At 42.4% G+C, this 25,939-nt stretch overlaps 1 protein-coding gene across 1 annotated transcript in view; it reads right to left on the bottom strand.

Annotated features, from left to right (window-relative positions):
- Window positions 1-2,743: 2,743 nt before the first annotated feature.
- Window positions 2,744-25,939, bottom strand: part of STEAP2 (STEAP2 metalloreductase) — a 44,354-nt gene continuing 21,158 nt past the window's right edge. Inside the window, exon 5 of the mRNA XM_089666231.1 lies at window positions 2,744-6,543. Within this exon, the coding sequence (XP_089522357.1) occupies window positions 6,259-6,543 (285 nt within the window). The 3' untranslated portion in view covers window positions 2,744-6,258. The remainder of the gene's footprint in view (window positions 6,544-25,939) is intronic.

The following is a 25,939-nucleotide window of genomic DNA, read 5'->3' as shown; positions in this document are numbered from 1 at the left end:
GACTTTTGACTTATCTTTGTATATGTACTTTAAAGCAGACCTTCTCCCCCCCCCCCAAAACAAAAATTCCCTACCTTCTCCCCCCCTCATATTTGCATATTATAATTTTTTTCACTCACAAGGTTTTTGGCCTGCAACGCACTTCTGTCATCCTCGCCTAGGCTAGATGATGTTTGCTGTCCCCTCTGTCCCCCGGATTCTGCACATGTGAAGATGTGCATCAGGGCTTCGGATCCTGGTAGAGCCCTTCACCACACCTGCACGTGCCAAAAGCCTTGGCGGGTATGGGAATCACAAACCTCACCATGTCTGCTCATACACAGAAACCCGTAACACCCCACCACCACCCCCATGTGTGTTCTTATGCGGTACAGGACTCTGCCAGGACTCAACGGCTGAGCAGAGCCCTTCCTACTTCAGCACATCTGAACATGCACCAGACTAACAAAGAGGGCGGAGCTGGGGAAGGGGGAGATTTGACCAAAGATAAAGAGTATTGAAGTTCCTCTTTAAAGCATGCCATAGATGAGTCAAAAAATTAACAAAAATTGTGGCGATCAACTAATTGTTCATTTTTTGCATCATTAGCTGCAACACATGATTTTCATGCAGCAATTGAAAGTGCCTGATCCAACATGCTGTGTTTTTTTTGGAATATCGAAACAATTGATGGCACAATTGTATGAGCTATTTTCATGTTTCGATCAACAGAACTTTTGTTTTTCAACTTTTCTATGGCTGGCTTAAAGCGGAGCTCCACCCAACAGGGAACATTCAGCTTTAAGGCCTTCCACCCTTCTCTTCACCCAATGGCATCTTTTTTTTGGGGGGGAGGGATGGTGAGTACCTGGTTTTGACAGGTACCCACTCCCACTTCCGCTCAGATCGAGGAAGCGGAAGTTTTCCTCTCCCCTCCCCTCCCAGCAGTCTTCTGGGACAGATCACAGGTCCCAGAAGACTGCAGGACAATTCACAATGTGCAGCATGGCTCACGCATGTACAGTGGGCACCCAGCTGTGAAGCTGGAAGCTGTGGCAGCCAGATGCCCATAGTTGAGATTCCTGTAGCAGGGACAGAAGACCGAGAGAAGGAACAGCTCGGGTGAGAACACTGCTGGATCCTGGGACAGGTAAGTATCTGTTTATTAAAAGTCAGCAACTGCAGTTTTTGTAGCTGCTGACTTTTAATTTTTATACAGGAGACTGAAGCTCCTGTTTAAGGCATGGTAAACCCTGCAATAACCTCTTACACTCGAGATATTGCTCAAATTGATTAAATAACGCATGGGCAGTAAATTCAGTTAGAAGCTAAAACTGTCAAATAACACAAATCCAGCTCAACTTATATTTTGTGAATTGACCCTCATGTAGAATATCTAACACTTCACAAATACACAAAAAAGTGCACCAATCAGGTTTTCTGAAAAAAGTTCATGAATGTTATTGCCACAAAATGGAGGCGATATGGAAAATTGCACTACCCACTGAAGTGCTCTTCTGTGACATCTTGGTTTTATCTGATGTACAAATATCTTGGCCTTTGAGTTCATGACGGACATGTCCATAATACTGTCATCATGATGTTCAGCAATATGAAAGCTCTTTCTTTTCCGAATGTTATTGGAATAGTTAATTCTGTTGAGGTTGTTTCAAGTCTTTTGTGCCTATTTAATGGTCATCATTCTTTTCACATGGAAAGAGAAAGTAGAATATTTCCATTTTCGATAGAACTTCATGATCAGAAATAGTCATCACTCTCCCCATGGAAAAAGAAAATGGATAACTTTCTTTTTTTGATGAGATCAAATGATAAGAAAGTTGTCTATTTTGCTTTTAGTTGAATTTCAAGACTTTCAAATGTTTTCTGCTGATCATGGAAGTTGAAGCCATGTTGTTCTGGGCTGGGAGTCATTTCTCTGTCAACACTTCACAAGAACACACTTCACAAGAACAGAGTCTAGAAATTCACCTTTCTATACACATATAGTTTGTTTTTTAAATATGGCGCCTGCTTGCAAAATGCAGTACAATATGGCTCACTGCAGACCATGTCTTCTCTTCTGCATGGTAGAGGTGGGACCTTGCTGAAGGTCAAAGAGACTTGATGCATGCTGGATCATTTTACAGCAACCAATCAGCTTCCAGGTTTTGTTGTCAAAACTTAATTGAACAAGCTGAAGTTAGAAGCTGACTGGTTACTATGCACAGCTGCAAGAGATTCTGTATGCACCAGTTTTAGTAAATCCCCCCCAATGAGCCTAACCCCTGCCACCTCCACCAAGGTGCCACCCCTCTGTGCAGGAGTGGTGGATTTTTTTTTGTTATCCAGCACACTGTCCTCTGTGCAGGCCAGCCTGTGAGAGGTACATGTCTTCTATGTTTCATTCAACCATTCTAACCTAATGGAGACACTGTGATGTCAATTCACAGAAGTATAAAGCATGCTGCATTTACATTTCTGCATATTTGATATTTATTATGCTTGAAAATTATTTTACAGTTGTACTCAACAGTTTGCATACCCTGGTAGGAATTGTGAAATTTTGGCATTGATATTGAAAATATGACTGATCATGCCAAAAAACAGAAAATTATATAAAAAGATATCCAAAGCTTTGAATATGCCAGTCAGTACTGTTCTTTTTTTTTTTTTTTTTTACATTTTATTCACATTTATTTTTCTTCCTCCCTTCCCACTCCCCCCACCTCAATCACCCAATGCCCTTCCCCCCTCCCTCCCCCACTCTACATTTTCTCTTCTCTCCTTTACACCATGTATTTCTATTATTTCTAAATCCAATTCCAGGGGTATTATATCTTCATATATTTCACCTTTTCTCTATATTCTTCCCATCTTTTCCATTTTATATTATACATCTCCATCTTGTCCATATGCATATAATACAGTTTTTCTGTCCCACAGATCTGATTCATTCTGCCCATCCAATCCTCCTCAGTTGGCACCTCTCTTTTTTTCCAAAACCTATCAGGCTCTTTGCTGTGGTCAGATAATGCCATATCCCCGATCTCTTATATGATTTCACTGGGAGTTCTGAGATATGGTGGAGACATAATTCTGGGTCTAATCCTATGTTAATTTTAGTGATTTTCCTTATCAAATAAACTATCCTCCGCCAAAACACCTGTATTTCTGAACACTCCTACCACATATGATACCAGGTGCCCACTTCTCCACAACCTCTCCAACATAACCGTGAAATTTCCTTATTCATCTTGTGCTCCATATTAGGGGTAATGTGCCATCTCATCAAACACTTATAATTTATTTCTACTTCCCTCATACTAATATTTTCGTGAATTAATGTGAGCATTTTCCTCTGCTCCTCCTCCTCTATTTCTCTTCCCATATCTCTTTCCAGTCAGTACTGTTCAATCACTTATTAGAAGTGGAAATTTCAGGGATCTCTTGATGCCAAGTCAAGGTCAGGTAGACCAAAAAAGATTGCAGCCACAACTGCCAGAAGAATTGTTTGGGATACAAAGAAAAACCCACACGTAACCTCAAGAGAAATACAAGCTGCTCTGGAAAAAGACAGTGTGGTTGCTTCAAGGGGCACAATACAACGATATTTGATCAAAAATTATCTGCATGGTCGAGTTGCCAGAAAGAAGCCTTTACTGCACCAATGCTTCAAAAAAGCCCAGTTACAATATGCCTGACAACACTCTGACATACCTCACAACTTCTGGAACATTGTTTTCTGGAGTGACTAGACCAAAATAGAGCTTTATCGTCACAACCATAAGTTCTATGTTTAGAAAGAGGTCAACAATAAGTATAGCGACAAGTATACCATCCCCACTTTGAGGCATGGTGGTAGCTCACTGATGTTTTGGGGGCATGTGAGCTCTAAAGGCATGGGGAATCTTGTGAAATAAGTAGGAATTCACTGGCCGACAATTTGCATTCTTCTGCAACGAAAGCTGCACATGAGACGCTCATGAACTTTGCAGCACTACAATGACCCTAAGCAGAAGGCCAAGTTGACCCTTCAGTGGTTACAGTCAAAAAAGATGAAGGTTCTGGAATGGCCATCACAGTCTCCTGACCTTAATGTCATTGAGCCACTCTGGGGAGATCTCAAATATGCGTTTCATGTATGACCAATGACATTGCATGACCTGGAGGCATTTTGCCAAGACGAATGGGCAGCTATACCACCTGCAAGAATTCAGGGCCTCATAGACAACTATTACAAAAGCCTGCATGCTGTCATTGATGCTAAAGGAGGCAATACACTGTATTAAGAACTAAGGGTACGCAGACTTTTGAACATGGGGCATTTCATTCGCTTACTTGTTGCCATGTTTGTTTTATGATTGTGCCATTCTGTTATTGTGATGTGAGTGACTTTGGGTGGGGGGCCCATGGAACACAGCTCACTTTAGAGAGGTGGGGAGACCCCTGTCTCAGCTCCCCATATCCCTCTTATGTGTAAGTCACCCTGTGCCTATTAGGGGTGCAGGGTGAAATGTTCTAATATTGTGTAGACATGTCTAGGTGATAGGTGGGGGTTGGTCATTGTTTAATGCCATGTGTTTTTTTTTTCCCCCATTGTTCTATTGTGTGTCTTGCTTGGGGGCAAACTATTATGGGATGTATGTGTTTGTGTATTGGCTTGGTGGGGGGTGTTTCAGGCAGCCCTTCCCCCTGATGGGACTGTCTGCTGATGTGTTTCTTGTTGCAAGATTTGGTTTGCCCCGCCCTGTGTCCTTATGCAGGGAGGTGGGTTGTTTCCTTGAATGTAATATCTTGTGTCTGTGTTAAAATAAAGCATTCTATTTCCTGGTTTCTTTCAAGACTGGTCTCGTCTAGTCTTGTTTGGTCAGTGGTGGTGTCCGTGGATCTGTGTTTGGACAGGGAAGCGGGAATCTAATGGAAATACCCTAGTGCAGTCAGGGTCTGGTTCCGTTACAGTTATAACCTACAGTGGAATATGAATCCCATAAAAAATAAAAGAAATGTGTTCTGCCTGCTCACTCATGTTTTCTTTAAAAATGCTACAAACCGTATATTAGCAATTCTCCAAGGGTATGCAAACTTTTGAGCACAACTGTATACGGAAATGTAAATACTGCATGCATTATGCTTTTGTGAATTGAGACTTGTGTCGATTTTATTGGCCTGTTAGGAAGATTTTAGGTCAACTCTACTGCCATGAAAAAAAAAATTAAAGAGGAAATTAACTCTGGAAGCTGTGCCCAGGAAAAGCCAGGCAGAGGACAAAAGATTAGTCATCTATAGTCCATCTTCAGCTGATCTTTTCCCTATTACTGACTTACCATGATTTGTTTTCTTTTGTCTATTAGAAGTGGCCATCTAATAGAGGCAGGGCTTTGCTTCATCATATCAGAGCCGTCAACAGTGCATTAGTGACATTACCAAATCTTAATACATATCTCCTAAGAAAATCAGTCAGAGGCAGCTGTGCCTCAGATCTCACACCGCAGATATAAAATTATGAGGCTCAATGCACAGGAGTGCCTAGGCACAATCACATCCCAGGAAAGGTAGGGCTTGGCACAATTATAGCAACTATAGCAAACCACTTTTTGAGTTCAGGTCCACTTCAAGTCACCCTACAAAAAAATATAAAAATACATAGGAGACTCCTATCTGTGCTTTAGTGACCAAAGAATCTTCAGCCTGTGCCCCCTGTTGCACGCCGCGGTCCTACCCATGGACAAGTAAGGGAGACTGTAGTGAAGTGGAAGCTGGCCGATGGAAACATAATAGGGGGCACAGGCATCTTACTTACCGGGAAGTGTGCTGACTTCCAAAGATTCTTTGCCCACTATAGTTCTAAGTGTGCAAAAACAGAAGTCACTGCCAGACTGGCAAGTATTAATAATCATCTTTTGCAGTATGCTTTTCAATTTTTTTTTCTGGCAATGGAGTTGCTTAAGTAACTAGATTAGGGATAGGGATCTTTTCTATCTAGTTCTACTTTAAAGAAACATTAAGTGGCTTCATTTATCAAAAGTGTTTTAGAGCAAAGTGACTGTTTCCTCCAAGGAAAGGCTCTTGCTGTCATTTTCCTGGCACAATTTAGAAAATGGAGGAAAGTGGTGTCTGGCCACTGTAGATGACCTGAACATGTCTCCTTACACTTTTGAAAAACAAATCCCCTTGTATTTTCCTTGTTTGATGAAACCGTAACGTATGATGCCTTCTGCTGGCTGTAAAGGTCACAGAAGTACTGGTATGGCATTCCCAGGCCATTGGGAAAAATCCCCATTACATCACTGTGACTCTCTCAGGGGAGACATGAGCCGCTGTGTTGCTTTTGTTCTCCCTAAAGTGACTCTTCTCCCATCCTCTTTTAATGAGACGGAGCTTCTTGCTAACGCACGGGCACAGTAGCACAATCTTGCCCAGGATGACTATTGTCGGGAGGACCAGCGCTATAACAAAGTTTGGCGGAGTGTAAAAGCGGTAGTTCTCCTCTTCAAAGGCTCGTTTCCAGCCATATATTAGAACATGAAAGGTGCTGATTAGCAAAGCCACATAGCCAAGAGTAGACTGTGGGGGGAAAAAAGGACAAGAAAAGGTTAAAAACTGATTCAACATTGCAGTTTTCTACAGTTTTTTATACAGTACCTATATATAAAAAACATATTTTATAAACTGTATTACATAATTGCAGCAAGGTCAGGTCCCTCATGTACAGAACAATTTCACTGTTGGAACCATCCTTATTTAACTATATCTGCCATTCCTGCTCATCACAGTTCACAGTAAACCCAGCACAGAGACACTAACCTACATTTTCATTTGTGAAATTTCACTTTAATGTGAATTTGCTGTGTCAAACATGCCCAGGAAATTGAAAACCTAGGCACACTCTTCAGGGAATTCAAGAGATGGTTTCAGAATGCCAAGTTGGAGCGTTATGTAACTGTATCAGCCAAGAATTAGACCAGTGGCATGTAATACTAGATTTACTGAACAAATACAATACAAATAGGAATACAAAATGGTACAAAAAAGGGTTGCAATGATTACAGAAGTAGAAAGTACAGAGACCAACTGGAGCAGAGCTACAGTGAGGTAGGTCAATAAACAGCTGTCCATGGGATGGCAGCAGAAAATAGTTACAAGCACAAGCCAGTTATCTGAACAAAGCACAGGAACAGTGTCTGCAAAAATCAAATACTTGCAGTCCCCTGGACAAGTTGGTTAGATGCAGGGGCGGACTGACAACTCATGGGGCCCCCGGGCAATAGGGGATCATGGGGCCCCTGTGTCCTTGCCCAAACTCAAAAAAGCCTATGAAAAAGGTACCAGGGGCATCTCATGGGGCCCCCTACTGACCCGGGCCCTCGGGCAGTGCCCAAGTTTCCAAATGGTCAGTCCGCCCCTGGTTAGATGTCTTCCTCTCTTATCAATGGACTGGCTGCAGAGGGTAACTCAGGTGGCTGAGGACAGGAACTCTGCAAAAGGATGGACACAGGTGTGGCTGACAAACCTGGAGACTTACGCCTCTTGAAAGACTGTACTGGGCAGTCTCTCTGGACAGTGTCCACCAATATGGCTGGGGTTTATGTTAGTTATCTTATGCCCTTCATCAGGGAAAAAAACAAACATCTTGCTACGACAAGAGAGGAAGATTGGATCCTGTTCTGAGAAAAACTTCATGGTCCAGTCTCGTGAGCTGTGTATATTAACATGTAGACAGCTGATAGGAAAACCTCCAGCAGGCCTGGACCTGGGGGAGAGGTCTCTACAACTGGAGGTCTTCCAGGACCTGTAAAGGACACTGAATGTTGACTAACTGGTCTTAAAGGTTCAACAACATTTTCATTGCTTCAGACTGGCCCAGGTGAATGTTGCACCTCCATCTGGTAAAACAACTGGCAGACTCTTCATGGGCATTGCTGGATTCTTGGGATATTCTATCCTAAGAACTAACGTGCCACCCTGCTTTACAATCGCTGGCTTTAACAGAATGGCTGCCGACGCCCAAGTTCTTAGGGAGGGGGTATCTCTGAGTCTCTGATTCCTACAATGCTAAGGTTAGGAAATCTACTTCTTACAAGGTTTATGATCAGACATGGAAAGCATACTTCACTTTATGTGAGTTTTTTGGCTTTATCCCAGAGGTTTCTTCATGTGGGAAACCCTTCCTGTCTGCTGCTAAGTCTGTACTAGCATCTGGTTTTCAGAACAATTAAGGGTAGGTTTCTGCTCACCTGTGACTCTATGGGATCTAAGTCTGGTACCCGACTGATGGCACAGAGCCAGTCCAGGCTGAAAAAAGATTGCAACCATGTGGTGTGGATCCATCCAGAACCCTGGACCAGCACCTGAGCCAGCTGCTGCCACCCCTCTTCACAGCTCAGTGCTCCAGTGAGCACTGGGTAGGAGGGGGACAGAGCAGACAGTGGTGACTGACAGTCTCGGTTCTGTGCTCAGAGTGGTGGGAAGAACTGAGCTATCACGTTGTCTGATTGCTCAGTTCTGAGACTGGATCGATGCTGTATCCACCTAGGTAAGTATGATTTACAAAACAAAACGATACTTCTCTTTTAAGCATACTGGTAATAGGAGGAGTTTTCCAGAGCTTTATTTTTTCTTTGCCAGAGTCCAATCCTCCTATAAGTACCAGTATAATCCGAAGTTTAAAGGCTCCCTGTGTCCCTCAGTGGACTCAAAGAAACAAATATTACAGCAAGTCCAAATATACTATTAATTGTTCCCTGCTCAGTCCTTGGGTAGCTAATGGCTAAGAAATTTGTAAAATTTCACCTTTTCATATCTCACAATCATTAGAGGATTATTCTTTATAAGATTATTAGAGGATCAAATAGATAGGAGATGGAAAAGAGAAGGTGATAGAAAAATTGGCTTAATTCTCTAGAGAAAGTAAAGTGATCTCAGAGCTGCTTGATGAAAAGCAGAGTACAAGTGACAGCTGGACCTTCTGAAATTACAAACAAATGGGCAACTATAACCAAATTGGTTATTGGAGCAGGGCTCGGTGCTGATCCTGGTGCTGAATGGTCTGATAGTTTCATGGATGACAAAGTACAAAAGTAAACATGAATATAAAGTGTAACTAAAGCCACTTTCTTTTTTTTATGGATCAGGTAGAGAAAAGTTGGAACCCGTGTTAGATGTCTATTGTCTAGGGCTGTCTGGGAGGAATAAAGCTGGCCATACATGGATCAAAATTCTGATGAATCAGCCAAATTTCAATCCGTGTATTTCCCTTTGTCTTCGGTAAGCCGGTCATTATACTGGGTTCTGACGAACAGTCCTGCTGAAAAACCAGCATTCGATCAGATGTTGCAGTCCATAGGCTGCAGCCCTGATAAGTGTATTCTGTTGTGGGGGAGTCGTACCCATCAACCTCAAATGTATAGATGGGGAAATCAGCTCAGACCATTTTCTGATGACCATTGTCATGTAATGGAACTAAATTGTGAGTTATCACTGAAACAGGAAGAAAGGGGAATTCATCCAATGAGGACACCTGTTCTAGTGACAATTGTCTAAGAGGATTTCCTTTCTTTGGAGAAATTTCTTCTTCATACCTGTTGTGTCTACAGGACAGAAAATGAAGAACATTCTGCTCAAAGAGATACAAGCAGCAGAAAAAATAAAAAAAAACCTGACAAGAGTTGTAATCCTTTCCAAAGCTAAAAAACAAATCCTGTGAGCAGATTGCGGGGGGGTGGGGCTGAGCCACGCTGCATATTTCTTTTTGCGCATTCCCGCATGTCACATGTAGGGAAACCCTTTCATTTCAATAAGAAATACAGAAAAGAAGTCCTTGACTCTCTTCCAAAAACATGCTGCACCACACCAAAGATTGATGCAGCACCATGCAGTTTGGTCCACACAAAAGCGTGTGCGTTTGCAAATATGTGGGTTAATGGCACACCTATGCATCTACTTGCTTCTCTACATGGTGAGAAGTGTACAATTTTGCTCCCCCCGACATGCAAAAGATTTGAACCTAGTCTAAAGGTTTTGTAGGTTAAAATCTGAGGGCACAGTTCCAGATGACAGGGGAATATTATTCTATAGTCCAGCTGAGAACTGAAAGCTTGCACAGCCACTGATCTCGGATGAACAATAAGGAATCAGTCAATGTGACAGAAAATCATAGTGATTGCATGCATTGTAAATGTCGTACAAACAAAGCTTTTCAGCCTTTGTATTGGACTGTACCTCTGCAACTGCAACTGCAATTGATGTGCACAGAGAAATAAGTATGCTGTTAAAAACTCACAATGTGCACCAAAAACCATTGTATGGGTTCCCACATGGAAGAAAAATATATTTGAAATATATTTTAAAAATATTTTCCCCAAATATATTGACATATATTTGAAATACTACAATTTTGGACATATTATATATATATATATATATATATATATATATATATATATATATGTATATATACACTGTATGTTGAAATGCCTTTTTATTACAAAATATATGAAAAATATTTTTAAAAATACATTTTCAAATATACTGTATGTCTTTAAAAATACAAATCTACATTTTTGGAATGCGCTTACAAATATATTTAAAAATATATGTTAAAATTACTTTTTTATATGTTAAAATCTGAAGAATATATAAAAAAAAAAACATAGATTTGCATTTTTAAAGACATACAGTATATTTGAAATGTATTTTTAAAATTATTTTTCATATATTATGTAATAAAAATGCATTTTAACATACAGTATATATATAGATATATATATCTATATATATATTTATTGAAATATATTGAATATGGCTAAAATTGTAGTATTTCAAATATACGTCAATATATTTGGGAAGAAATCTTTTTTAAATATATTTCAAATATATTTTTCTTCCATATGGGTTTGCACCTTCTGCAGTCACAGCCCAACGTGAAATGGATGCAGCAGTGAGTAAGGCTCAGATTTTAGCTGACATTGTTCCAGTGTAGGTATGAATATGATCTCTGTTATCTCAGTATCGTATCGTGAGCTTCCTGCTCAACATTCCCATATGAAGACATTAGTGAAAGCCTTGCCTTCTCTCTCCAGATTGTACAGAATCCTGCTCAGATAGACAATGCAATTTGAAGGTTCTAAATAGGTCAGAATATTTGCATATATAAGCCATGGATTGATATCACAGTAGTCTGCAGATGTGTTGACGATGGCCGAGCATGGTGGAAAGCACTGGAATATCTTTAACACATTTTCAGAGCTCAGAATACGAGACAGAAGCAGGACGGGGTGACCTAGTTAGAGATAGCAGAAGGATGGCTGGGAAATAACGGATTGCATTTAGTTGCAGAACATTTTATGCAAAACAGACACTTAGAAGTTGTCTAAATATAGGATCACATTGAAATTAGAAAAAACAGTTGATAATAATGTAAAAAGTACCTGCACTGAATAATAAAAAGTAACTTTTGATTGGTTGATTTGTATTAGGCCTCATGCACACTGGATGTTTTTCTATCTCTCCTAGACGTCTTTGCTCCTTGCTGCAGCATTTTGGCAAAAAAAATTGCTTGGTGCTTGTAAAAGTTTGCAAAGTGTTTAGCAGCATCAAATTTATTCTGGCCAGTGAAATGAATTAATGCTCAAGCGCTAAATAGTGCCTTTACACACATCTACAATCGTTTACAGACGTCAAGCGTTTTTTCTGACAAAACTGCTGATTCTAGAAGCACTAGCAGTGGTTTTTTTTTTCTGCCTCTAAACTCCTCTAAAAGCCTATGTGTACATGGACACATAGGCTAACCTGGTGTGGTAACACATGATGTCACCCCTCCGACGATCCCCGCAGGATGGATCGGATCTGCGGATCTAATGGATCAGAGTCCGATTCATTATGCTACCCAATCCGCAGATCTGACCCATCCTGTGGGGATCGTCGGCATGCAACCTATACAGGGCTAACTGATCTCTCCACGATCTCCACGCAAAGGTAAGTTTTAAAGCAAGCCGATGATCCCCGCAAGATGGATCGGACCTGCGGATTGGGGAGCATAATGGATCAGACTCCGATTCATTATGTTTCTGATCAAATTCCTTGGGGTATCTACTTTCCAAAAAGTGGTCATTTGAGGGGGTTTGGTGCTATCCTGGCATTTCAGGGCCTTCAAAACTGTGATAGGTAGCCAGGAAGTGTAATGAGGAAATTAAGCCCTTTAAAAGTCTGATGGTGCTTATTGGATTTTGGGGTCTTGTACTTGACTAGACTGCCAAAACGTCTCTCACATGTCCCCATACTCGGGAGAAGTAGCAGAATGTATTTTGGGGAGTAATTCCACATATATCCATAGCATGTGTGAGCAATAAATAATTTAATACGTTGTGCCCCTTACGTGGGTATACACTTATTATATAACTGTGGTCACTTTCCATGTTGTATATAATAAATTAGTGTCCTATTAGGTGAAACACATAAACACTCTTCATGCACGTGCTCCAAACTGAGTGCCAATCCACAGTGACAGGGGTGCCTCCTCACCTTCCTGCCCAGGTCCCTTGGGACCACTGAGCTAGAAATGCCGCTTTACTCCTCCAAAGTACTGGGGTCCTCCTCGGCAGTAATGGTGGGACTCTCTCACTAGTATTGGAATTAGTACCTCTCCAAACGTATCCCCAGCAAGGCAAAGAAATCCAGCATAGTGTAAAACCATTTATTTTATATGCACACAGCCACAGCTAAAATTCCTACTTACAAAATTGCAGGCATACATCGGCGTTTTTACACCACATTATGGGTGTACTGCACGTGTGGATCCTCTTCGGGTGCACCAAGATGGCGCCAGCGCCGGATGTGATGTCACTGCGTTGACCGCTAAGGCTCCACCCACAGGCGTATCTACGCGTTACGTCACGATTAATACACGTGACTTCCTCAGGAAGTGTTAGAATTACTGCCCTTGATCTGACGTTCGTGGCAATACCTCACATGCATGGTGCAACTGCTATTTCCATACTGGCACAGGGTCAATGCTCACGAACGCAGATGCGCACGTGCGCAGGGGGGCGAGGGTACTTTTTTTTTGTTATTTTGATTTTTTTTATTATTTTTACACTGTTTCCTTAATTTGTTTTTTATCACTTTAATGCTATCACAGGGAATGCAAATATCCCCTATAACTTCAATGGGCATTGTCATATATTCTTTTTTGAGAAATCTGGGTTCTATCAGACTCTGGATATCTCCTCTGCCCTTACATTATCTAATCAAACCAAAATCAGATCAGATGCTTTCCCAATTTACAAATGGCACTGTTTATATCCTGTGAAACTGAAGTGATGAAATGCTCGTAGCTTCCGATTTCATAGGCTATAGAGATGATTGGCACCATTTTGGTCTCCAATCAGCTCTATGGTCAGCTAGCAGAAACACCGGCTGCATTCTCAGGTTCCCTGATGGTACGGGACTGCCCGAGAAGGCCATGGAAGGCAGTGGGGGAGGGGGCATCGCCTTCCGCTGCTTGTAAAAGCAATCCTGCAGCTAATTAGTTACTATTAGTTAATTAGCTACTAGGATTCTTTTACATGAAAGCCGATCGCCGGCTGAAAAAAATGATACCAGGGTGATGCCGACAGCTGTAGGCATTATCCTGGTATAACCATTCAAAGTCCAGTGATGTACCAGTACCTCGGTTTACGAATTTAATTCCTTCTGCAGGATAATTCATATAGCGAAAAATTTGTAAACCGAAACAGTGTTTCCTATAGGAATGCACTGAAAAACATTTAATCCATTCAGAAGGTCAGAAAAACAGTAAACACTACTAAAATACTGCGTGAGTTATTTTATTAACTCATGTAGTATTTTAGTAGTGACAACCATGTGTTAATATTTCAGCTGTCAGTGTGCTTCCCCACTGACAGATGAATGTAAAAGAATTGCTGGTAATTAAAAAAAAAAATTTTAATTGCAGGCACTTCACTCAGCTGTCAGGTGCCAGTTTTTAAATGTAATTACCATTTTTTTTCCCTTCACTATACAGTAGTTCAGAAATTCAGCAGCTACTTTCCCCCTCCAGCTGAAAGAAAGTTTCTTTTAGTTTATTTCCCCAAGTTGAAAGATACAATGTTTCCTTTCAGTTTATTAAAAGATACAATGTATCCTTTCAGTTTCTTAAAATATACAAAGTATCCTTTAACTCTGGGAAACTGACAGTTAATGTTGTGAGCTATACTGAATAAAAAAAAAAAGGCAATTGCATTTAAAAATCAGCACTGACATACACTTAGTATTGTGAAAAAATTAGTAAAAAATGTGTAAACCGAGGCATTATTTTCAATGGATTTTCATTCGTAAACCGAAAATTACGTTAACAGAGGCATTCATAAACCGAGGTGTTACTGTATATGCTATGTTCCTTTTTTTTTTGTATGCAGCCTGTGGACTGAATGAAAAAAAGAGAAGAAATCTCTGCCAGAAAAAGTGTGTGTTATGCCCACCATTGGAATATACCGCCCTGCATCCACCCACTTCTATTGGTGGGCACACATTAGGTCACACTTTGCCACATGCGCCGGTTCCAAGATTGTACAAATGTCTAAATAGTGGCACGCTTGAATACAAATTGTCCACATGTAAGTGGTACCCCATATGGAGAAGGATGACACCAAGTCCCAAACTATCTTGCCATTGCTCCCCAGGTAGTCTGGTCATCCGGGTGGGATCCACCTGACTATCTTTTCCCTCGTAAATCCAAACAATACTTGTGCTCGCCATCACACCAGCTTGTACTACACTTATGGGACTCGCCACATCGCCAAGTCATACTGCAGTGCTGGTATTATTATTATTATACAGGATTTATATGGCGCCAACAGTTTGCGCAGCACTTTACAATATAACGGGAGACAATACAGCAACAATACAGTTCAATACAAGAGGGTTAGGAGGGCCTGATCCTGGGAGCTTACAATCTAAGAGGTATGTGAAAGACCAGGATGTACTAGACCGCTGGTGTCGCCAGTCCACCAAAAGGTAGCGCGGCACTAGTACTGGCGCTCTGCTACATATGAGAGTCATCAAAATTTACCGAGAAGTGCTAACAGAGATCAGGCCTGATTCTGCCAACACTGCGGTTTTGTGTGCAATGTATCAAGTGACAGTGGCCTACTGACACTGCACTTGCTGGGGGAGAAGGGGGGGTAAGCGTAGGGGCTAAATGCAGGTGTTGGCTGGTGCCGGGGCTGATCCTGCTAACGCTGCGTTTTTGGGGACGTTATACTAATGTGAATGCTGCTATAGTGCTGATCTGATCAAAGATATTGATCCGTTCAGACACTATACTAGCAATGGAGGATTATTGTGTATGAGCGTCTTCCTGGCAATCAAGGGGTTAAATGTGATGACTGGTGTACTGACGGGCAATCTGAGGCCATCTGGGAGGGGCGTGAAAACCACAGGAGCGTGAATCACGTATATATATATATATATGTGTTTTTGCGCAGCTGTGCCGCCCTGTAGCAGTATTTCTGCTATAGGGCGGTCAGGAAGCGGTTACTAAAGCGGTTTGTGTTACGGCGCTGCGTTACTTTAACTGACAATTGCGCGGTAATGCAACGCTGCACCAAAAGGAAATTTACATCTTTTTCTACCCACAAATTGAGCTTTCTTTCAGTGGTATTTAATTGCCTGTTCGTTTTTTTATTTTTCACGCTATAAAAAAAAACAATTTTGAGAAAAAAAATATTTTGGACTTTTTGCTATAAAACATGTCCAGTAAAAAAATTTAAAAATCAAATTTATTTCAGCCAAAATGTATTCTGAGACATGTCTTTGCTAAAAAAAATCCCAATACGTGTAAAATTAATTGGTTTACGTGAAAGTTATAGCGTTTACAAATGGCGGTATAGATACTGGATTTTAAATTTTTTTTATACTAATAATGGCGGCAATCAGCGACTTATGGCGGCGATCAGCGACTTATGGCGGGACTGCGGCAGACATTCTGACACTGGGAGGGAACTGACTTGGGGTCACTGACATCCCCAGTGACACCAATACAGTGATCAGTGCAAAACAAAAACACTGACACTGTACTAATGGCACTGGGAAGGAAGGGGTTAACTTTTTTAGGCAATCAAAGGGTTAACTGTGTGAGGGGAGTGTTTTACTAGTGGGCGGGGGTGTCTGCTTCACTGTTGCATGCTGTCCCGGAAAGCTAATCTCTGCTCTCCGTGACAATGTGTTGGGAACTGACAGGGAGCAGAGCTGCATTGAAAACAATGCAGCTGTGCTCTGTGTCTCTGTGTCACTGTTTGCCGGCATTATATTATATATTTTATATACACATCATGTATGTGTATATATATTTAATATATATTATATATTTTATATACATTTTATGCATCCGACGATCAGTTTAATGCTAATATCAACCATTTTTAATTAATTTTTTCTTACTATTGTATTTATAAGCTGCACTTTTTAAGGTATAATGTATTATGTACCATCTATATACATTTTATATTATTTTATTTTAATTTTATGATTTATATTCATCTGGATGACTATTGACTATTTATTGTACTCTGTTGATACCCGGGCCCCTCCCCCCGGCCCAGGACAGCCCAACCCATTTGGGAGGGTCCCTTTTCAGTCTGTGGGCATAAATGGGAGCATACACTCTCAGTCCAGTCAGCTCTGAGGAAGAAGGCATGACCTTCGAAACGCGTCAGCTGGACTGAGTACCTACACCCATGATGGGATTCGCGCTGGCCTCTTACCTTTGAAGTCCCTTGGTGGACTTACATGCCTGTTTTTATTCGCTGTTTGTGAGTACCTTTCCTTCATTAAATAAATTTTGGTTACTGAGGTAATGCACAAGGTTGGTGCGCTTCTTGTTGTTTCACTTTGCAGTTTGTTCGGGCTTCCCCAGGCTTGGTTTGGAGCTGCACGACCTTGGATACTCCGGTGGTTGCTTCTCTGGAGGTTTTAATTCCATCTACTCACCACCGGCCTGGGTCCCGGAGCGCAGGAGAGATCGCTTCCGGCAATCGCCAGGACCAGGGGCGGACTGACAACTCATGGGGCCCCCGGGCAATAGGGGATCATGGGGCCCCTGTGTCCTTGCCCAAACTAAAAATGGCCTATGAAAAAGGTACCAGGGGCATCTCATGGGGCCTCCTACTGACCCTGGGCCCTTGGGCAGTGCCGGAGTTTCCAAATGGTCAGTCCACCCCTGGCCGGGACCCAGCGGATAATGACCGACCGGGACCCGGTGATTGACACCCGCAGCCGCGATTGGTAGCGCGGGTAGGGTGGTCGCGCCCCTTACCTGATATGCAAAATGACGTTTATAAATGTGATTTTGCACAGCCGTGCCGCCCTGCCGCAGTATATGTACTGTGGCAGGTAGGCAACTGGTTAATAAAAGTGGACGTTGTCAGTAGAGTAAATAAGATATAGTGCTTTTGCACTTAGGAAGAGATATTCCTGCAACTTTGATAATTATACACTGCAGTCCTAATTTGTGAACCAATAACACAAAACAAACAAAATACCATGTGGACCGCGCATAAATAAAGTGCATTAAATGTGACAATACATGAGTAATATTGCTTCACATGTGCAAAGTGAATAATTGTAACATTCAGTCCCAATTCGGAAAAATAAAGTGCCCAGGTGTTGGATACTAATTGGTGAACTTTGTGTAAAAAATGACAGGTGCTCCTTTGTGCTCAATCGGTGCCCCACATGGATGTACACTCACCGGTAGCCGTGGACCACCTATCTCTAGGTTGGTCTTAAGCGCCTGGTTTGGAAATAGCCCAATGCATGATGGTAAGAATGGCACCAATATTCATTCCTGGGAATCATTCAATCTGGCTGATAGTAACCAATAGGATGATGACCAGCATGGATATAAATGACAGTGTAGTTTCAAAAGAGCCTTTTTAAACTTTCTCCTCTCCTCCCAGGCAGTAAACCAAGTTTCAGCATGTGAACAGAAACAAAAGCAAGCATCCCATAATGTAAAATCATAAACAACTTTAATGATGGGGAGAAATTCTAAGAATAAAACTCACAAGCAAAGAGCCCATAACCTGGCACTTAGTGTATTCAGCCTTGCTGCCTGTGAATAGGAACCAAGATGGCCGCCGCATCCCAGCGTGAGTTCCAAAGGGCGGAAATGATGTCAGCGGAAGTTGCGTCATCAAACTTTGACTGGTTTCAATCAATAGATCATCATCAGGAAGTATTTTGTTGTCAGTAGGGTGTTCCTAGATCAGCACCTACTCCTGATGATGTCTGTTTGACAACACACGTTGGGTGGGACCTTCCTACACCATTTACAATGAATGGAGCGCAGGTTTGCATTCCACTGACTGCAGTAGCAGGGAAGGAGGTTTCTCTTGCATGACTGCTTGCGCATTTTATAACAAATGTAAGTGCATTATCCTTGTTTCAAATTCTGATATAATAAAAGCCGGATTGCACTGATGTCTTTGGGTCTTCCCTATTTTTAATGCATGGTGACTGACACATTGGAGAGGAGAAGCAGAAAAGCTCTGTAGGAGGCTTGGTGTTTGGAGGCTGGAGATGTAACCATGGAAGGAGGCAATGGATAAGGAAAAGAGCGCTGTCTGACCCAGTTATTAAACAAAAGGGGTCTCCCAGAAGAAGTCCTTCCTGTTGAGGTTTATGTAATGTGGACGAGATCCTTAATCCCGGCTTGGAAGCTAATCCTGCAAAAACGGATCTTGCCTATTCCCCCGTCACGTTCGCAATGGCGTGATGCACTTAATTTCAGTCTAAGGAGGGAAGAGCTGACTTACAAACACAGGGGTTGCCCAAAAATGTTTAAAAGACGTGGTCCTCGTGGCAGTCTTCGAATGAGTCCATGCATTCTTCCTTACCCATGACCGCAGATTAAAGGGGATGGGTAATTTCTCAACAAGGCAGTAGGACAGGATATACTGGATATCCTACATTGGAATTTCAAACTGGCTTTTCAGGTGGAGTTTTGCTGAGGGTCTTGGGAATACTCTTCTCTGTACCATAAAAGTAAAGGTTTTTAAATCTTTACACTGTGTGCCTGCAGCACTTTATTGTTTTTCTTTGAACTTTGTATTATGCTTCTTATCTGCATTGAAAAGACTGTTGTATTCTTTTTGTATCTAACTGGAAAATACTTTTAATATAAATTTTCTGATTTAAAAAAAAAACAAAAGGTGTCAATGTCAAATCCTTCTGGTGTTTATAACACAAGGGGCGAAGAGACGGTGTGGGGACACGGCATGCTAAAAAAATTGGGTTACGGACAATTATAAATAGATTTTTTCACAGGGTGGAGAGGGAGGTGTATTATAGCACTGAGGAAAGTATATTTTGGTATGAGTGAGCATCACAAATGTGAGTACATAGTATGATTTATATCAATATTATTATTATTATTATTATTATTATTATACAGTATTTATAAAGCGCCAATAGTTCGCTCAGCGCTGTACATTACAAAGGGAGACAGAACATGTGACAGAACAATACCAATACAATGCGAAACATGAGGGGATCGAGGGCCCTGCTCTTTCGAGCTTACAATCAATATGGACAAGTAAGGAAGTGGGAGGTGTATTAAAGCACAATTTATGTTGGATTCATCACTGGACACCATTGATACATTAATTGTCACTTTATTATTTCATTACATGTATTGTATTCTTGGATCATTTAAAGCTGAAACTGTTTAGCTGTTGCACGTTTAAGTTATAGCGCTGCCTATATTGGGCACTGTGATATGCAGGGGATATTGAGTGTTCAGCAGCTTAGGGTTTTTTTTAGTGTACATGTAGTGCAGGATATATTATTATAAAGCTGTGTAAGCACCCAAATTTGATCTGGTACCAGACTGTTGCAGCCCCTGTACAGCAGGGCTGGAGTGTAAGGTGAAGAAGCAGTGCAAGGATCTAATCAGTTTAAAGCGGAGTTCCACTCACCCTGTCAAAAAATAAAAGTCAGCAGCTACAAAAACTGTAGCTGCTGACTTTTAAAAAACAGCCACTTACCTGTCCCTCGGTCCCGTGGTATGTCCCTCGCAGCCCTTTTCACCGGTCATCCTGGATTCCAGGAGGCCGGCATCTTCAGTGTGGGCACCCAGCTGTGATAGCTTGCGGCTTCACAGCCAGGTATCCACTGCGCATGCGCGAGTAGTGCTGTACTTCATGAATGGCCTGTAGTCTTTTGGGACCTGTCACATGTCCCAAAAGACTACAGGGAGGGAGGGAGGACACCCTCCGTTTCCGATCGCCTAGGCAATCGGGCTGGAAGTGGAAACCTGTCAAATTCGGGTACCCGCTCCCCCCCCCCATCCCCCTAAGGTACCAATCCTTAATGGGGAGTGGGGGAGCAGTCCTTAAAGCAGAACTTCCCCCTTTGGGTGGAGCTCTGCTTTAAGTACTGACAAGATGACGTGAAGCATGCTGATAGGAGGAGAGAGCAGAGTGAGCTCATCGCTGTACTGCTTCTCCTTTCACTGCCCAAGCACAGACCGGGATGGATTGGGGGGAGGGGGGGGGAGCAAAATGATCGGAACTCAAAAGTTGCTTTACTGTTTTTGAAAAAAGTAGAGCTGGGGAAATCCCTGGATGGAAGGTGAATATTGCAGCAAAAGCTGTTTTTCATTTTACCTTTCAATAAGCTATTGATTTTTATCTTTGCTTATTGTATAACTAAAGGCAATTTTTAAAAATGTTTTGGAAAGAGCAGTGATCTCTAAACTGCGACCCAAGGACCAGATTTGCCCCTTTATCTGGCCCCTGGAGCACTAATCCACCAACTGACACCAATGATGGGACACTATTCCTCCCACTGACACCATCAAGGGCACTAATCTTCCCATTGATATCAACAATGGGGCCTTCTTCCTCCCTTTAAAACCAATGATGGGGCATTGTTTATGCCCACTGATGCCTGGGCATTTTCTATTCTCACTGGCCACAGTCTGCCCCCCCCCCAAATCCTGAAGGACAGTAAACTGGCCCTTTGCATAGAAAGTTCAGAGGCCCCTGGGACAGAGTGAACATTTTAACACTTGTTAGGTTTTTATTGCTGTCTGTGTCCCTCTTAGGAGATTCCCCCTCTCTATTTGTCATGTTTACTGTTATCACCGAAAATTAGAAAATTTTAGGTTGTCACCAGAACAGGAATAGAGGGGAAATCCTCCAGTGGGGACACTAGCTCTGGTGAAAACCAGGGATTCCCTCATTTTGGAATGATTTCCTCTCACTTCCTGTTTTGACTATATGACAGGAAGTGAAGGGAAATCTCCCCAATGGGGCACAGATGACAAAAAAACAACTGACAGGGATTATCACCCTCCCTTGCTCTATCTGAAATTAAAAAAAAAAAAAAGGTTCTGCTTTAAGCTTTGTAAACATTTCCCAGAAACAGAGAACATTTTATGAGTAAGTTCTTAGTCGTAGGACTGTGTTGCTGCAATAAGGGAGGAAACCAGACATGACATGCAAACGCTAAAGGAAAAAACATGAAGCCAAAGTAAAGCTTAGTGTTGACTTTCTGAAGTTGAAGTTTTGGTGTTGGCAAATACGCTGTGTTATTCCGGGAGTAATCCATAAACCCAAACTGACCTGAAATAAACAGCTACTGTTTACGGCAAATGGAACGGATTGTTAGCAATGTTCTCTGTGGATAAGATCTGTGGAATTTATATGATTCTGCAACTATAAAAGGTAAAATGCTGTTTTTTTTATAGGGTGCTGTAGAATATCTTGATGACTCATAAATGAAAACTTTAAAGCTGATCACCAGCCTTCATTAAGATGATCATAGTACATGTATTTAACCCCTAGCCTACAGGGCACTTCTACCCCCTTCCTGCCTACAGGGCACTTCTACCCCCTTCCTGCCTACAGGGCACTTCTACCCCCTTCCTGCCTACAGGGCACTTCTACCCCCTTCCTGCCTACAGGGCACTTCTACCCCCTTCCTGCCTACAGGGCACTTCTACCCCCTTCTTGCCTACAGGGCACTTATACCCCCTTCCTGCCTACAGGGCACTTCTACCCCCTTCCTGCCTACAGGGCACTTCTACCCCCTTCCTGCCTACAGGGCACTTCTACCCCCTTCCTGCCTACAGGGCACTTCTACCCCCTTCCTGCCTACAGGGCACTTCTACCCCCTTCCTGCCTACAGGGCACTTATACCCCCTTCCTGCCCAGGCCAATTTCCAGCTTTCAGTGCTATCACACTTTGAATGACAATTGCGCGGTCATGCAACACTGTACCTATATGAAATTTTCATCATTTTTTTGAGACAGATAGAGCTTTCTTTTGGTGGTATTTAATCACCTGTGGGTTTTTTATTTTTTCTTAAACAAACCAAAAAACACTGAAAATTTTGGAGAAAAAAAACTTTTTTTTTAGCTTTTGTTATACAATTTTGTAAATAAGTGATTTTTCTCCTTCACTAATGTGCGCTAATGAGGCTGCAGTGATGGGCACTGATAGGCTGCACTGATGGACACTGATAGGTGTCACTGATGAGCACTGATGAGGAGGCACTGGTAGTTTGCACTGATGGGCACTGAAAGGCAGCACTGATACATGACACTGATATATGGCACTGATAGGCGGCACTGTTAGGCGGCACTGACTAGCGCTGTTAGGCGGCACTGACTGGCACTGTTAGGCGGCACTGACTGGCACTGTTAGGCGGCACTGATGCGCACTGATAGGCGACGCTGACTGGAACTGATAGGTGGCACTGATAGGTGGCACTGATTGGCATTGATAGATGGCACTGACTGACACTGATGGGTGACATTGAAAGGCAGCTCAGATGGGCACTGATATGTGGCATTGATGTGCACTGGTATGCACTGATATGCGGCATTGATGTGGCACTGATGGGCACTGGCAGGTGGCACTGATGAGCACTGACTGCTGGCACTGATGGACACTGACAGGTGGCACTGCTGGGGCCACACTGATCATCAGGGCACACTGATCATCCGTGTCCTAATGATCAGTGTACATGTCCCCTCCGCGGAAAGCCGATTACCGGCTCTCCTCTCCTCTCGAGCTGTCAGCGTGACATAACCGGCATTTCCGTGTTTACATGTGATCAGCTGTGATTGGACACAGCTGATCACATGACCGAGCCGACATCTTCGGCTCTTTCCGTGATCCGCTGTGTCCCGGTGATCGCCGTGCTGCGCGCTACCTGAGCCGCGCGTGCGCGATGAGAATGGAAGGACTTCATATGGCGTCCTATCAGAACGAGAGAACCACCTTTCGCCCGTCATTGTACTGTATGGCGGGCGGAAGGTGGTTAAAGTGTCACTAAACCCACAACAGTAAAATCAGTCTGTATATACACTAAAGCATGCTTGTTATACTCACTGTGGAACCTAAGGGGTTAATCCTCTGCATTGTATAAATAGGCTGCTTGACCCTTTCTTTTCTGATCCTCCCCTTCTTCTACTTTCCCCAATCCATCTGCTGATAGAACAGAGCCTTGGGGGGCAAGCTGCACATGCTTAGTTTGGTGTGTATTGCTAGTTTTTTTTTTTCTTGGGAGGGTGAGTGTGATCAGCACAGGACCAATCAGCACTGTCCAGACAGAGGGTCAGGGTTATGCAGCCTCATAGGACCATCAGGGGAGAATGAAAACTCCTCCTACAAGCCTTAACCAGTGCTCTGCTGGACACTGATAGAAGTCACAAGACTGCTCTAACTGTTGATGAGAAATGGTATTTAGCAGTTTATATTTACTAAAATAGTTGCATTTCCATGTGTGTACTGTGGGAGACCAGATATAGTGAATTCGGGGTCCTGTGTTTAGTAACACTTTAACCACTTGCCTACTGGCCAATTCTGACATTTCTCTCATACGTGTAAAAATCTGATTTTGTTTTGCTGGAAAATGACTTGGAACCCCCAAACATTATATACTTTGTTAAGCAGAGGCGCTAGAGAATAAAATATAAAAAATGATGCTATGCCACATAAATAGATACCAAACAAGTCACGCTTTAAAATTGTGCATGCCAACAGAAAGCCAACAAACTACGGTACATTAAATTATCCATAGGCTACGCTTTACATGCCTTTAAAGGATACCAGTTTCGAGTTACACAGGAGTTCTGCTGCTAGAATTATTGCTTTTGCTCTGATGTTTGCGGCAATACCTTACATGTATGGTGCGATCATGGTTTATATATGCATGTGGAACCTACATGTGCATTCCCATTTGCGCATAAGCACAGGGGGACAGGGGTGCTTTAAAATATTTATTTTATTATTTATTTTATTTAAATGTATTTTTTTAAAACTGTACCCTTAAATTTTTTTTTTTTAACTTTATTGCTATCACAAGTGATGAACAACATCCCTTGTGGCAGCATGGGCTGTGACAAGGCGTCTTTTTGGAGAGATCTTGTGTGTATTAGACTCCATATCTTTCCTCTGACTTCCAGAGAAACTGATCAAACCAAAATCAGTTCAATCAAATGGTTTCACAAGCCGGTAACTGTGATGAAATTCTCATCACTTCCGGTGTCTGACGTCACAGAAGGGGGTGGGAATTTCCATTCCTTCTTCTCTTCCTTGGGAATGCGACCAAACTGGTGGCGGTGGTGACAGCTGCAGGCATCATCCTGCTATAACCCCCTCAACCCAAGGATGTCATATGAGGTCCTATGGGTGGGAAGTGGTTAGAAAAAAACTTTAAAGGTGCCCCCCCCCCTCTGCCACATTTAACACCTTTGGGGAGAGGGGGGGTCAAGTACCTGATTTTGACCACTACCCACCTTCACATCTGGCTCAGTTCAACTGTCCTGGAAATTTGGCCCCCCTTCTTCCCCCGCAGCCTTCTGAGACTCTTCACAAGTCCCAGAAAAATACGGCCCATCTCCAAAGCACATGCAGTAGGTTTCCCTTAGTCAAGATGGCGGTGCCAGTGCTCAATAGCAGATTAAAGAATTGGCTCGGGTTTGGACACTGCTGGATGCCTGGACTGGTAAGTGCCCTCATATTAAAAGTCCGCAGCTACAGTATTTTTTTGGGGGGAACTCCGCTTTAAGGCTAGATTCACACATGTGTGTGTGCTTTTCATGTGTTTTTTAATATGTTTTTGCAGCACATTTTTGACGTGTTTTCATACTTAATGTGGTTTTGTTTTGTAGGAGGAGTAGGTTGTTAAACACAAAACCCTGCCAAAAACACACCAAAAATGCATTTACATGCTTTTTCTATGTGCTTTCATTGATGTCTATGGACCTAAAACATACCTTACTGCACCAAAAAAGTCCCTGGCCCTCTTCCAAAAAAGCACTGCAGGAAACTGCATAGGTGCATAGGTGTGAACAGGACTCATAGGAAACCATGATAATTAGATTTCGTATATTCTTGCACATCTGAGAATGCACTATAAATTGCACAGGTGTGAACCTAGCCTTAAGAGGAACTGAACTGTATCTGACAAAACCACAAGCCGAAAAAAAAAATCATTTTTAATATTCAAAGCAAACCCACCCATCCATCCGCGTCCATGATTTATTTTGTTGAGAAATCACTTTGAAAAACACACCCTTTGCACTTCCAGCTGCAACCAACTTGAGTATGAACCAGTTCACAAATATGCGAATGCATTCTGAACCACATCCAAGTCGCATGACATGTGAAATAACATTGGTTTCTATTGTGCCTATGCAGCCGGAGTGCAGATTCAGTGCGAATTGAAAAAGAGTCCTGCCTGTTTTCTGAGAAGTGCAAATTGACTGACTCAGGCTCATTGACTTCTATGGGCAAGCTTCTGAATTGCACATGTCATCAGTTGTGAACAGGATAAAATCTTGACTTGATCCTGGTCTAGTCCTGTCCTGAACCTGATGTAAACCTGACCTGAAGTGCTGAACAACTACTTTGTCAATTAGCACATGTGTGAGTCCACACTACAGGCAGA

Source organism: Staurois parvus, unplaced genomic scaffold (genome assembly GCF_062004578.1).
Source record: "Staurois parvus isolate SC_StPar_1 unplaced genomic scaffold, SC_StPar_1.0 ptg000051l, whole genome shotgun sequence".
NCBI classification, from domain to species: Eukaryota; Metazoa; Chordata; class Amphibia; order Anura; family Ranidae; genus Staurois; species Staurois parvus.
This window is presented reverse-complemented; position numbering and strand designations above follow the sequence as displayed.